Below are 12,681 nucleotides of genomic sequence, written 5' to 3'. Positions count from 1 at the left end.
TTTAATCCCAGCACTCGGGAGGCAGAGGCAGGCGGATTGCTGTGAGTTCGAGGCCAACCTGGTCTACAAAGTGAGTCCAGGACAGTCAAGGCTACACAGAGAAACCCTGTCTCGAAAAACCAAAAAAAAAAAAAAAAAAAAAACCAAAAGAAAAAACCAAGGGACATGTAGAAAAAACTATAAAGAAGCTACACTTACTTCTCTTATCAGCTAACTGAGGATGAGACGTTAGAATGGCTGGGAACGTGCAGGGCAGCTGGAGGACCGACCTAGCATGCGTAAGGCCTTGAGCTCCATTCCCAGAAGCTCCCCCAAACATTATAGAATCAAAGCTAGTATTTCCTTTAATAGCAACGCAGGTGCTGGTGAAACTTCCTTTCTACATACAAGAAAGTAAAGCTGGGTGCTTACTTGATTTTACCTATGAATCAGATAGAGTTCAGCGGCAGAGTGCTTACCAAACATACGCAAAACCCTGAGTTTCATCTCCAGCCCACATGACCCTAGTGTGACGGTGTTCATACGTGGAGGGAGAGGCTAGGAGAACAGGGACAGAGGCAAGGGCACCAGGCATTCAAGGTCAGCTTCTAATACACTAAGTTTGAAACAGCCTCAGCTATACAAGACGCTGCGTTAAAAGAGAGTGAGCAGACACAGTGGTACCCGCCTTCCATACTCAGGAAGCTGAGGCATAAGGATCACCTGAGTGCAGAAATTTAATCATTCGTGAGCAATATAGCTTAGGACTGACCACATATAAAGACCAAACAAACACTGCTGTGCATCAAAGGACACTTTAAAAAAAAAAAAAGAAAGGCAACCCATGGAATGGGAGAAAGTAAGTTCATCTATCTGATAAAGGATTGGCATCTACATTAAGTAAAGAATGCCTAAAATTCAACAGTAAAACCCAACTCAATTAGCTGAGCGTAGTGGCACAGGCCTTTAATCCCAGCACGTGGGTGGTAGAAGTAGGAGGATTTCTGTGAGTTTGAGGCCAGACTGGTCTATATAGTGAGTTCCAGGAGAGAGAGGGGTGTGTGTGTGTGTGTGTGTGTGTGTGTGTGTGTGTGTGTGTGTGTACGTACACACCCTGTCTCAAAACTAACCAACAAACCCAGCTCAATCAATTAATACCCTGGAAAGGGGAGGGCTGAGGCTACAGCTTAGTGGTAGAGTATTTGACTAGCACATATGAGGCTCTGAGTGTTACCTCAGTACTACAGAAGGCAGGGATGGGAGAGTGGTGGACACAGTGTCACATGCCTATAATTTTAGCACCCTCAGGCCAGGCTGGGTTACACATACAGTTAGTCACTGTCACCCTATCCCACACCCCCCCCCAAAAAAAAAAGGAAAAAGAGAAAGCTGTCTGTGTGTGTACTGGAGGGAAACAGGATTTGAATAGTATTTCTCCAAGGAAGAGATATAAAAGCCTAAAATTAAAAAAAAAGTTCAATCTTATTATTAGTCATTAGAGAAATGCAAATTAAAACTATAATGAGATACATCTTCACACTCGTTTGGATGGCTAGTACTGAAAAGGAGAAAAATATTAGCAAGAATGTGTAAGAATTAGAATGTAAAACAGTGCAGCCACTTTGAGAAATGGTTGGCAAGTTCTCCAAATGTTATACATAAATTATCATATGCTGTAGTAATTCCACTTCTGAAGCAAGGTACTGAAGAGATTTATGCATAAACCTGCTCATATAAGCATCATTCACAGCATCCAAAAGGTAGAAGCAATTCAAGTTTTCTCAACCTGACAACAGCATGTGATAGATACACACAGTGGAATTCTGATCAGCTCACACAGGAGATTCTAACACATATATACTACACATGCTGAAGCTCAGAAACAGTCTATTGCATGAACTAAGCCAGTCCCAAAGGACAAACCCGACTCCTCTAAGATGGAGTTCACTTCTGATCATAAAATCAGAAAACAATGGTGACTGCCAGGTGCTAGAGGAAGGAGGAAAGGAGGACGGGAATGTAATGAGCACAGAGCGTGGCCTTGTAAGGTGCATGTCTGATGAGCACAGGTTCTACTTTCAGTCCCCAATGCCACTCATGAATACATAAAATTCTGGAAGTGGATGCTCGTACTGGTTGCACAACAATGTAGATATACTTAATGGCAAGGAACTATAGGGTTAAACATAATTAAAATCTGGGGTTGCAGAGACGGCTCAGCAGTTAAGAGCTCTAGCTGCTTTCCCAGAGGACGTGGGTTCAGTCCCCAGCACCTACACGGTAGCTCACAACTATCTGTAACTCCAGCCAGGGAATCCAACTGCACACACTTGGTGCACAGACATGTATACAGGCAAAACATCCATACACATGATGATGACAATGACAATGTAGAGGAAACAAAGTGCAGTACTATTCCAAGGGAATTGTAAGCTGAGTTTAAGAGAGTTATATTAAAATCACCAACACCTACAAATCATTACAGACTCAGATAAAAACCTCAATATTTCATTACAAATACCTGAATTTCCTAAACCAAGATTCTTTACTGCCCAACAGTTAACCAACCCTAGCTACGACCTTATGCAAAACCTCACTTTGCAGTGTAACCCAGATAAGGGCAAAACAGATGATTAACCATCTGGCATTCAATGTTTGGTTTGCTCCTAGCTGTGGTCTTAGAGGACTGGGAAACATTGACTACTAAGGTAAATAATGCTTCCAATCAGTGAGGAGACAATATTACTGGGCTTCATTCTAGTGCTTTGTAGAAATGTTCACAATGCTTCTTAGTCTTTCTAAGCATGGACTGGGGTCTAACTAGCAAAAGTAGGGCTCCTACTGATGAATTATAACTCAAGTGATAATCTAAACCTAGGGCAGACAACAAGAAGGTTATGGTCATATAGTCCCCGCTACTTAGAATTCATTAGTTCAGTGCCCTGCTCTTATCTTTTACTTTAGTCTGTATTTTATCCAATACTTTACTCCAAATTCACTTCTCAGTAAACTAAGTTGCATCTTTCTGCTGAAGTTTCTGGGCATCAAACTGCAACTCCTCTCACTTCATCAGTGTTCATTTTACTGAGAACTTCTACATAGGCGGCAGATACAGAAGCCCAAACAAGTGCCTGAGCAGTAAGAGTTGGAGAGACTTCAAGGGACTGAGAGCTCATATTTCCTTCTTCTCAGCTCTAACCCTGCCTCCATTAATAATGATTACTAGGCTAGGGATGGTGGTGTGCACCTGTAATCTCAGTGCCACAGAGAGGGAGAGGCAGGAAAAGTAGTACATGTAAGGCCAGCCTGGACTTACATAGTATTTTCAAGCCAGCCTTAGCTACTAGCACTTGGCAGGTAGCAGCACAAAGATCAGGAATTCAAAAACAGCCTTAAATACAAAATAAGTTCAAGGCTAGCCTGGGATACCGAGGCCTCTCTCATATAAACAAATACCCCAGAGTGCACAGGGAAAAGGGAGGCAAACACTCTAAAGGAACCTTAAAGTCCACAATATATTTTACTCTTCTTACGAAAGGACACAACACTTGCTAAGGGAGGAACAAGCATGGCCCTTTTTGTTGGTGTCTTCAGATACTCCAATTAAAATAACAGCTCTAAGCAGCTGTATTTTCAGAATCTGCTGAAGATCAAACAGGAAGAGAGGCTTGTTTAAACACAAATTACTTGGATAACTGAAGAACTCATATGACTACACCATGAAAGGCAGAGAAAAGCAGAGAATGTCATAAGCACTTGAAACTCCAAGCTGTGGAAGTGCTCTAACTCACACTGTGAAAACCTAAGCTCCAAAGAACAGGAAGGTCTGCGCTCATCTGCTGGGGAGGCTCAGGGTAACGGTGCTCGATAGAGCTGCCCTACCCAGGAGATGCAGAGACAGCTTCACACTGCCATCAATTGGCTGGATGCCTCCCAACACAGACATCTGACCTTCGGTTCATCTCTTCCTGGGGATATTAAAGAACATTCTACAAGACAGTGATAAGAGTTTGCTCACACTACCTTAGAAATCCTTCTCATGTGTACATCAGCACAAATAAACTTTGGAAATAGCTAAAATGAATTGTGCATACCAAAGTTTTCCTGCTAGCTCTGAGCCCCACAGTATCCCTCAGAAACTCAATGGTCAGATTTTCTGACACAAGTTCTTGTTTTCTCAACCACCCAAAGTCACAGATGCACAACACAAGCTTTAAGAAAAAGACAAACGAACAAAAGGGAGCCTGTCTCAGTTGTGCCTTTTTTCCTCCCTCAGGCACGAAAATACTGAATATGAGACAACTTCCTTGATCACACTCACTCAAAGCCATCAGTGTCCATGTTCAAGGAAAACCAAAACATTTTAACTTTTACAGAACAGAAAAATAAAAGGTAGCAAGGAATTATTAACCAAAGCTCCAAGTAAAGGTCAGGTGTTGTGGTACACGCCTTGAATCCCAGCACTCACAGGTAAAGGCAAGTGGGTCTGAGTCTGGGACATGCATGGTCTGGGACTACTGAGTTCCAGGCCAGTCAAGGGTACATAGTGAAAGTCTGTCTCAAAGTTAAAATGGGTGAGCTGGGGTAGAGAGATAGCTCAGCAGTTAAAAGTACTTGTTGCTTTTGCAGAGGACCCACGTTCAATTCTTAGCACCCACACGGTGGCTTACAACTATCTGTAGCCCAGGTCCAAGGTATTCAACACCTTCTTCCGCCCTCCAGGGTCACAGGTATGCACATGCTATACATACATGTAACATAAAAACAAATAAAGAAACCTAAAAATCCAGCATGGCAATTCTTCAAAAAAAACAAAACAACACCAAAACTAAACTCAGAATTAGCACATGATGCAGCAGCTCCTCATCTGCACCTATACCTCAGTCCTTTTAAGAGTCTTACTATGAGGCCGGGCGTGATGGCACACACCTTTAATCCCAGCGCTCGGGAAGCAGAGGCAGGTGGATCGCTGTGAGTTCAAGGCCAGCCTGGTCTACAAAGTGAGTCTAGGAAAGCCAAGGCTACACAAAGAAACCTTGTCTCGAAAATTAAAAAAAAAAAAAAAAGTCTTGCTATGGGGCTGGGGAGATGGTTCAATGGTTAAGAGTGTTGTTTGCTCTTCCAAAGGACCCAGGTTCCACTCCCAGCACCCACACTGCAGCTCACAACTGCCTGTAACTCTAGTTCTAAGGGATCTGACACCCTCACACCAATACATATAAACGAAAACGAAAGGCACACACCTTTAATCCCAGCACTGGGGAGGCAGAGGCAGGCAGATCTCTGAGTTCAAGGCCAGCCTGGTCTACAATGCTAGTCCAGGACAACCAGCCGGGGCTACACAGAGAAATCTTGTCTCAGAAAAAAAACAAACTAAAACAAACAAACAAACAAAATGTAGGCCAAGATGGGCAAGAACTGCTGATCCATCTGTTTACCCTAGTCCCAGTATGCAGCACCACAATGATGCACAAGCAAGCTCTCAAACACAAGCTGTACTCAAAGCAGCATCCTGTGCGAACCCCAAAAGGTAACGATAACTCAAGTATCCATCAGCAAGTGAATAGATAAAATATGGTATAGAAATACAATGAAAAAAGTAGTTAGTCTAAGAAGGAGATTAGAGAGTGCTATAAGATGCATAAAACTTGAAGACATTCTATATGAAATGACTGCAATTTTATAGTTTATCACCATTCCCATTTAATAGGTGGTAGAAGAGGTTCAGAGAGGGTAACTTGCTCAAGGTCATACAGCAAGGTTATGGCAGCAGCTCTTTTTTTTTTTTTTTGGTTTTTCAAGACAGGGTTTCTCTGTGTAGCCTTGGCTGTCCTGGACTTACTTTATAGACCAAGCTGGCCTTGAACTCACAGTGATCCACCTGCTTCTGCCTCCTGAGTGCTAGGATTAGAGGCGTGGGCCACCATGCCCGGCTGCAGCAGCTTTTCTAACTCAATTTCATTCCATGTCTTCTAGCCCATAGGGAAAGTCACGGTAGCATTCCGTGAACATGGAACACTACATCCTCAAAGAGACTGGGCTCTCAACTTTGCCATATTACAAAAGCAGAGCCTGCCAAAACTCACTGTCTTTAGGAATTAGTTTCTCTACTATAAAGTGTATTTTGAGGAAAGTGTGGTGACAAACACGTGTGATCCCAGCACTTCAGTGGTAGAAACAGGAGGAATAGGAGTTCAAGGCCACCACTAGCTGTGCACTGAGTTCACAGCTTACCTGTGCTATGTGAGGATCCGGCTCAAGGAGAGAAAAGTAAGGACATTTTAAGAAGCATATAATAAATTCCACAGAACTAGCACATGGAAGAAGACACCATTTAGTCTGACACTTTGTAAGTGAGAGAGGTGTCAAGGAGAAGCAAAGGTGAGCTGCTCTTGGCATGTGCAGTATGTGCCCTTGCTCTGGACTCAGTGAAAATGATGTACTTATTCTCGGCAGGAAGCCAAGTTTGAGAACTAAGAATGAAAGGAGAGTCTGGCGGTCATGTGAAGACACGGAAGTGGCCATGGTGACAAGTATCTTTTTCAGGCTCAGCTCGATCCTTTTAGTTATTCAGAGAAGGCAGAGAAATGTATATGCTGCCTGGTGGCCCTTGGGAGAAATGAGGGCAGCAGACAAGGCAGAAACTATTGAACGCAGAAACGGTGAAACAGATAAAGCAAACAGGCCCCAGATGAAAAGGGGCTGCCTGAGAAGCCTGTGTAAATCCACGATAAACAGCATCCACTATATTCTCATGCATTTCACAGCTAGCCCTGATGTACCTTCAAGCACCCATGGCTGTCTTACTGCCCTTGGGTCACAAAGGAACCTGGGAGAAGAGCCTCTCATGCCAGATTCTCTTAGAAACTCACATCTAGGAGGACCCAGGACAGTATCTTGATTGCTTGCTAGGTACAGAACTCATTTATTGGTGAGATTTATAAAACTGCGTTTGCTGCAAGTGTCTCCAGGGGCAGGCGGGCAGCCCAGCCTCTCCACTGTGTCTTGTTAGCACATCTCACCTCATGCTATCGTCCCAGTCCACCTAACACACACATTTCACAGCTTCCCTGTTATTCCCAGATGTGAAACCCTGTAGTAAATCACTGAAGGACAAGAAAAAAAGATGGGAATAAACAGCGCACCCTGCTCCCTCACACATTAGGCTCTATACAAAGTTGTAAGTATGCATTACTATTATTGGAGTGTCTGGCAGGCCTTACATCTGGAGCTAAATCAAGTTCCCCATCTGCTGGATTTGCCTCTTTTATACAGCGTTAACTTCTTGATTGTTTGCAAAAACAATTTAATAACTGTTGAGAAAAAGGAAAATCATAGGCACAAAGGAGGAAACAATGGGAGAAAAGTCAGACTGAGATCTAGCGTGCAGCCTTCCCTCTACTTATGGACTCACTGACTCCAGGGACACTGCTGCTTCCAGCCCCTGAGAACCCCACGTCTGAGACAATCTTACCGGGCACATGGAGAGCTCTGCTTTGCTACTTCATAAGGAACTAAAATGACTGAGCCCCAGGGCTCACGTTTGCTTGTATTTACCACGAATAGAGACAGTTATCTCGAGTACAATATGAGAGCTCCAGGTTGCCATGAAGAAGTCTTGGGGAAGAACTGAGGGAGCAAAGCTCTGGGTAGCTTATGCATAAACAACATCTTGGCAGCTAAGGTGCCTGCAACCATCTCTTGGGTAGAAAATTCACAAAACAGCCAGCAGCCCTCCAAGCTACTTCTCAATAGGACAAAATGAAAGCCTCATGTACTCCTGCTTTTCTTGATCAAGTATGACAATTTCTTCCACTCCTACAGACATTGGGGCTTAAAATAGTAGTAGTGCTCAGAGCATTCTCCTTGGGGAGGTGCAATAAAGCTCAGGATGAACAAGGAACTCAGACAGAAACTCTCATTCCTTACCTGATGTTAACCAACGCATGTGTCACCTTGCTAGCTGCTTCCTTCCACTGGCCTGCGTTGGTAGAGAGCCTAAGGACTGAGAAAGAAAACAAGCTCTGTCAAGCTCCTGACACAAAACATAAATGTAAGGAATGAAGACACATCTCAGAACAGCACTATTACAGAAAACCAAACAAAGCTCGTGCCAACCTTCTGTTTAAAAAGTCAACAAATAACATCTTAAAGAACCTTTCAACTATCTTCTGCAGGAATTTTTCTTTCTCTGACTTCTCACTTCCCATCAAAGTAGTCACTACTGCTTCTCTGCCTCAGGCTATTCCTAGTCCCTCCCCTATAATAGATTCAAAACACACAGCTTCTATATTCACTTAGTAGACAAGATGATGAGGAGATAGGTCAGTTGGCCATAAGAACATGATGGCCTGAGTTAGCTACCTCAAACCCATGGGAATGTCTGGTGTGGTGCCACATGCTTGTAATCCCGGTACTGGTGAAGCAGGGACAGATGGATCCCGGGGCTCTAGAGTGATGAGGTGGACAGCTCCTGAGAACTAACCTGAGCTTGACCTCTGGCCTCCATGCACACACATCTGCACAAACACATGCACACTCACCAATATCTAATATAGAAGTGGCAATGTGAGGGTAACCTGGTCACAATGTTTACCATTTTTCTGATGACTAGGGTTACACTTGGTTGACATGAAACTATGTAGACCAGGCTGGCCTCAAACTCATAGCTGGCTGAGTTGGTGTCCCTTCTTGCCCCACTATATCTTTATAAACTTTAAGTCATATACCCAGCCAAATAGGACAAATAACTTTTCCAGATAGAGAATGATCATGCTTCAAACAAGGAAAGAGAGCTGTTTTGCTCCTCTCACTTACATGGGTGACCTGCAAAATGAATCAATAGGAAACATTCACTATCTGACCAAATTCTCTTTTGTAAATGGGAGGCAGGCATTCAAGTATGATTTTGCTGTGTTTGTATGCATGTACACATGCACTCATGTGTACAGGAACACATGTATGTGCATATAGAGACCAGAGATTAACTTCTTCCTCTATCGCTCAGCACTTTTTTGAAATTTTTACTAACTTATGTGTGAGTGTGAAAGTGTGTGCTTATGAAGATCAGAGGACAAGTCAGAAAGTTGATGCTCCTCCACTATGTGGGTCTTAGGGACTGAGGTCAGGGTTAGAGGCAATCACTATTACCTGTCAAGGGGTCTAGGTGGCCCCTCCACCTTATTTTGTGGTATGTGGTCTCTTACTAACCCTGGAAGCCCTCAGGGACAAATATCCCTTCCCCCTTTCTCTCCTCTCCCTTGGTCCTCTTCCCTTGTCCTCTTTCTCTGTGTCCTTCCTGGTCTCTTATTACCTACTTTTTGTTCCTCTGGGGCAAGTAAATCTCCTTTGTACCAAGAACTTTGGCACAAGTATTTTGTGCCAAATTTGAGGTCCTTTCAGGGGATTGTCAGTTTAGAGAATTTTTGGGGTTTGTTTTCAAACATTTATTTTTGAGAGAGAGAGAGAAAGAGGGAGGGAGAGAAAGAGAGAGAGGGGGGGAGAGAGAGAGAGAGAGAGAGAGAGAGAGAGAGAGAGAGAGAGAGAGAGAGAGAGAATGTGTGTGTGTGTATGGGGGGAACTGATCTTGGCTTGACATCTGTTCTTGTAAGGTCTAGGTTTTATAAATATGCGGAATTTTATGAAAGAGAAGACAAAAAGAAGACTTTAGCAAACAAATGTTAAGAATGCTGCTTTTCCAGTGAATAAGGTTTAGCTAGTGCAACAGCAACCTGCAACAGTTCCAAGTTAGAGTTCTAGAGCGCCGACTCAGGGATAACCCAACATCTATGCAAGTTTAGTTCCATAGGAACAAAATTATTTCAGCAGATCAGACATGTATTTCTTTGTATGTACATGTTTATGGGTATGTATGAGTGCCTAAGTGTGGAGGCCAGAGGTGAACTTCAACTGAAGTTCCTCAGTTACACCCTTTCTGTCTTATAAAAATGTCTTTATTAGCACATATTAATAATACATGCATTTCATCATGACACTTTCAGACACGCACAGAAAGCATTTTAATCACTTACCCCTTCACCCTCTCTCCTTCCCTCCCACTCCTGCTAATCTCTTTGCTCTTCCTAACTAGCTCAGCTTCTACTTTGATTTTTGTATGTGTGATCCAGCAAGCTTCATCAGGCTTGTCTGCAGGAGCACAGATACCTTACTGTGGTTACAACACTGAAGAAAACGTCCCATCCACAAGTAACTGCTTATAAATCCTCATGGTGGAGTGGGACCACATGAGTACCTCCCCCCACCACTTACACAACAGGATAAATGGCCCCAACTTTGAGACAGGGTGTCCCTTTGAAATGGTGCTTACTGAGTAGGCTAGGCTGGGGGAGTAACCAGCTAGCACGCCCACTGGATTCGCCTCTTTGTCTTCCCAGTGCTGAGAACCACTGCGGCTGCTTGTGCTAGCACTCACACCTCCCCCCCCACCTCTCATTCTCTCTGTCCTCTTCTCTCTCTCTTCTTCTCTTTCTCTCCCTCCTCTCTCCTTCTCTTTCCTCTCTCTCTCCCCCTCCCTCCTTCCTTTCAAGTGAAACTGAACTGTGGTCCTCATACTTGTTTGACAAGCACGTTACCAACTGATCTATCACCCTAGACTTCAATTTTTTATTGGTAACTTTTTTGGTACAGTAACCCAGACATATTTTCTTTCTTCTTTCTTTTTTTGTTTTTTGTTTGTTTGTTTGTTTGTTTTTGTTTTTGTTTTCTTTTTTAGGACAGGGTTTCTCTGTGTAGCCTTGGCTGTCCTGGAACTCACTAGGAAGACCAGGCTGGCCACTAACTCAGAGATCCTCCTGCCTCTTCCTCCCTGAGTGCTGGGATTAAAGGCCTGTGTAATTGCTACTACACCTCCCTCCCCCAGCTTATTAAAGACATCTTAACAGGGGCTTGAGAGATGTCTCAGTGGTTAAGAGCAGGCATTGCTCTTCCAGAGGACCTGGGTGCAGTTTGTAGCAAAGTGTCAGGCGGCTCACAACCACCTGTGTGACTCCAGTTCTAGGGAACTTGATGCCTCTGGCCTCCATGGGCACCTGTATACACATGGCATATACTCACACACACACACATCCAACTAAAAATCATATAAAAGTCTTTAAAAATTTTTTAAAGATATTTTAAAGTAGATTTGAGTAGAGGACTAGGAGATACAAAGGGTCTCAGAAGAATTAAGACATAGCCATGTGTGGGTACACGCTTCTCAAGGAAAAGTTGCCTACTGATACTTTTAAATGTTTTCTTAAAGATTTATTTTATTCATTTGTTTGCGCGAGCGCGCGCGCGTGTACACATGTGTGCAGGTACCTATAGAGATCACAAGAGGACACTGGATCAAAGCTGAGGCAGCTGCCATGTCCTACCACATTGGGATCCTCTAAATGCTAGCAACTACTGATTTGCTCTATTATTTTAAGTCTCTCCTAGTTTAGACATAAACATGATTTTTATAGTATAGATGTTGGATTTTGCTCTGTAATACATTTGTTAATATAATATTAGCAATGTTCTGAAATGAATACTATGTGAAATCATAGGATCTTTTATGGCTTGCTTTTGGAGGTTGGAGAGAAGGAAGTTCAATAACTTTTTTTCAGGGTCTGGAGAAATGGCTTAAGCCTGGCTAAGTGTGACTGCTATGCAATCTTGCAGACCAGTTTACCTCCAGGGCTCACATAAGAAGCCAGGGATCTCAACACATCTGCAGCAACAGATTCAAGGGATCTGATGCCCTCTCCTGGCCTCTATCACATACCTGAGCACATGTGTGTGCATGTGCACATAGACACACACAAAAAACAAATGAAATATAATTGAAAACTCCATCCCTCAAGATAGTGTCTCCTGTAACTCAGGCTGCCTTTGAAGTTTGCTGTGAAGCCAATTATGACCCTGAACTCCTGATCTTCCTGCCTCTACCTCCCAGTTGCTGGGATTAAACCTAGGGTTTCATGAATATCAGGCAAGCACTCTACCAACCGAGCTATATCCTTAACGTCTCTTTCCTGGTTTTTGTTTGTTTGTTGTTGGTTTTTGTTGTTGTTGTTGTTGTTTGTTTGTTTGTTTTTAATATAGCCCAGACAAACCCTGACTCCAATTTCTCCTGATTAAACTTTCCTGGTACCTGGATTATACTGCTGCTTTATCCATGTCTGACGATTGGTCTTGGATAGGGTTTTTCTGCGTAGCCTTGACTGTCCTGGACTCGCTTTGTAGACCAGGGTGGCTTCAAACTCACAGTGATCCACCTGCCTCTGCCTCCCAAGTGCTGGGATTAAAGGTGTGTGCCACCACTGCCTGGCCTTGGTCTAGAACTCTTTATGTCATTGAGGATGACTTTGAACTTCTGATACCCTGTCTCTACCTCCAGAGTGCTCAGATTACAGGCATGTGCCAGCATATGTGCCCTGATATAAAGTGGTGGGAATTGAAGCAGGGCTTCCTGCATGCTAGGAAAAGCACTCTATCAACTGTATTATATCCTCAGCCTAAAATCACAGTTTGGGGTAAGTTTCTTCAGTCTTTCTCAAATAGTGTGTTATTTTTGTTTTCCATAATTTACTACATAAATAATAGCTTTAGTCTGAAGTACAATTAGTGTGAATGTTGGGGTCAGAGGACAACTTTTGGGAATCTATTCTTTGCTTTCACCATGGGTCTCAGTAGTTGAAATTAGGTCACCAGGATTGT

General features: G+C 43.3%; 1 protein-coding gene and 1 pseudogene across 3 annotated transcripts in view; one reads left to right on the top strand and one right to left on the bottom strand.

Moving 5' to 3' along the window:
• Nucleotides 1–12,681, bottom strand: part of ARMH3 (armadillo like helical domain containing 3) — a 187,722-nt gene that overhangs the window by 63,234 nt on the left and 111,807 nt on the right. For both annotated transcript variants that reach the window (XM_084773443.1, XM_084773444.1), the window contains exon 23: nt 7,909–7,984. In XM_084773443.1, coding sequence (XP_084629569.1) covers nt 7,909–7,984 — 76 coding nt within the window. The remainder of the gene's footprint in view (nt 1–7,908; nt 7,985–12,681) is intronic.
• Nucleotides 1–12,681, top strand: part of LOC311592715 (large ribosomal subunit protein uL22-like) — a 222,231-nt pseudogene that overhangs the window by 160,101 nt on the left and 49,449 nt on the right. The window lies entirely within an intron of this gene.

The sequence above is a fragment of the Acomys minous genome, assembly GCF_964271855.1.
Source record: "Acomys minous genome assembly, chromosome: 2".
Classification (NCBI taxonomy): Eukaryota; Metazoa; Chordata; class Mammalia; order Rodentia; family Muridae; genus Acomys; species Acomys minous.
Note: the sequence above shows the minus strand (reverse complement) of the source record. Positions and strands in the feature narration are given on the sequence as shown.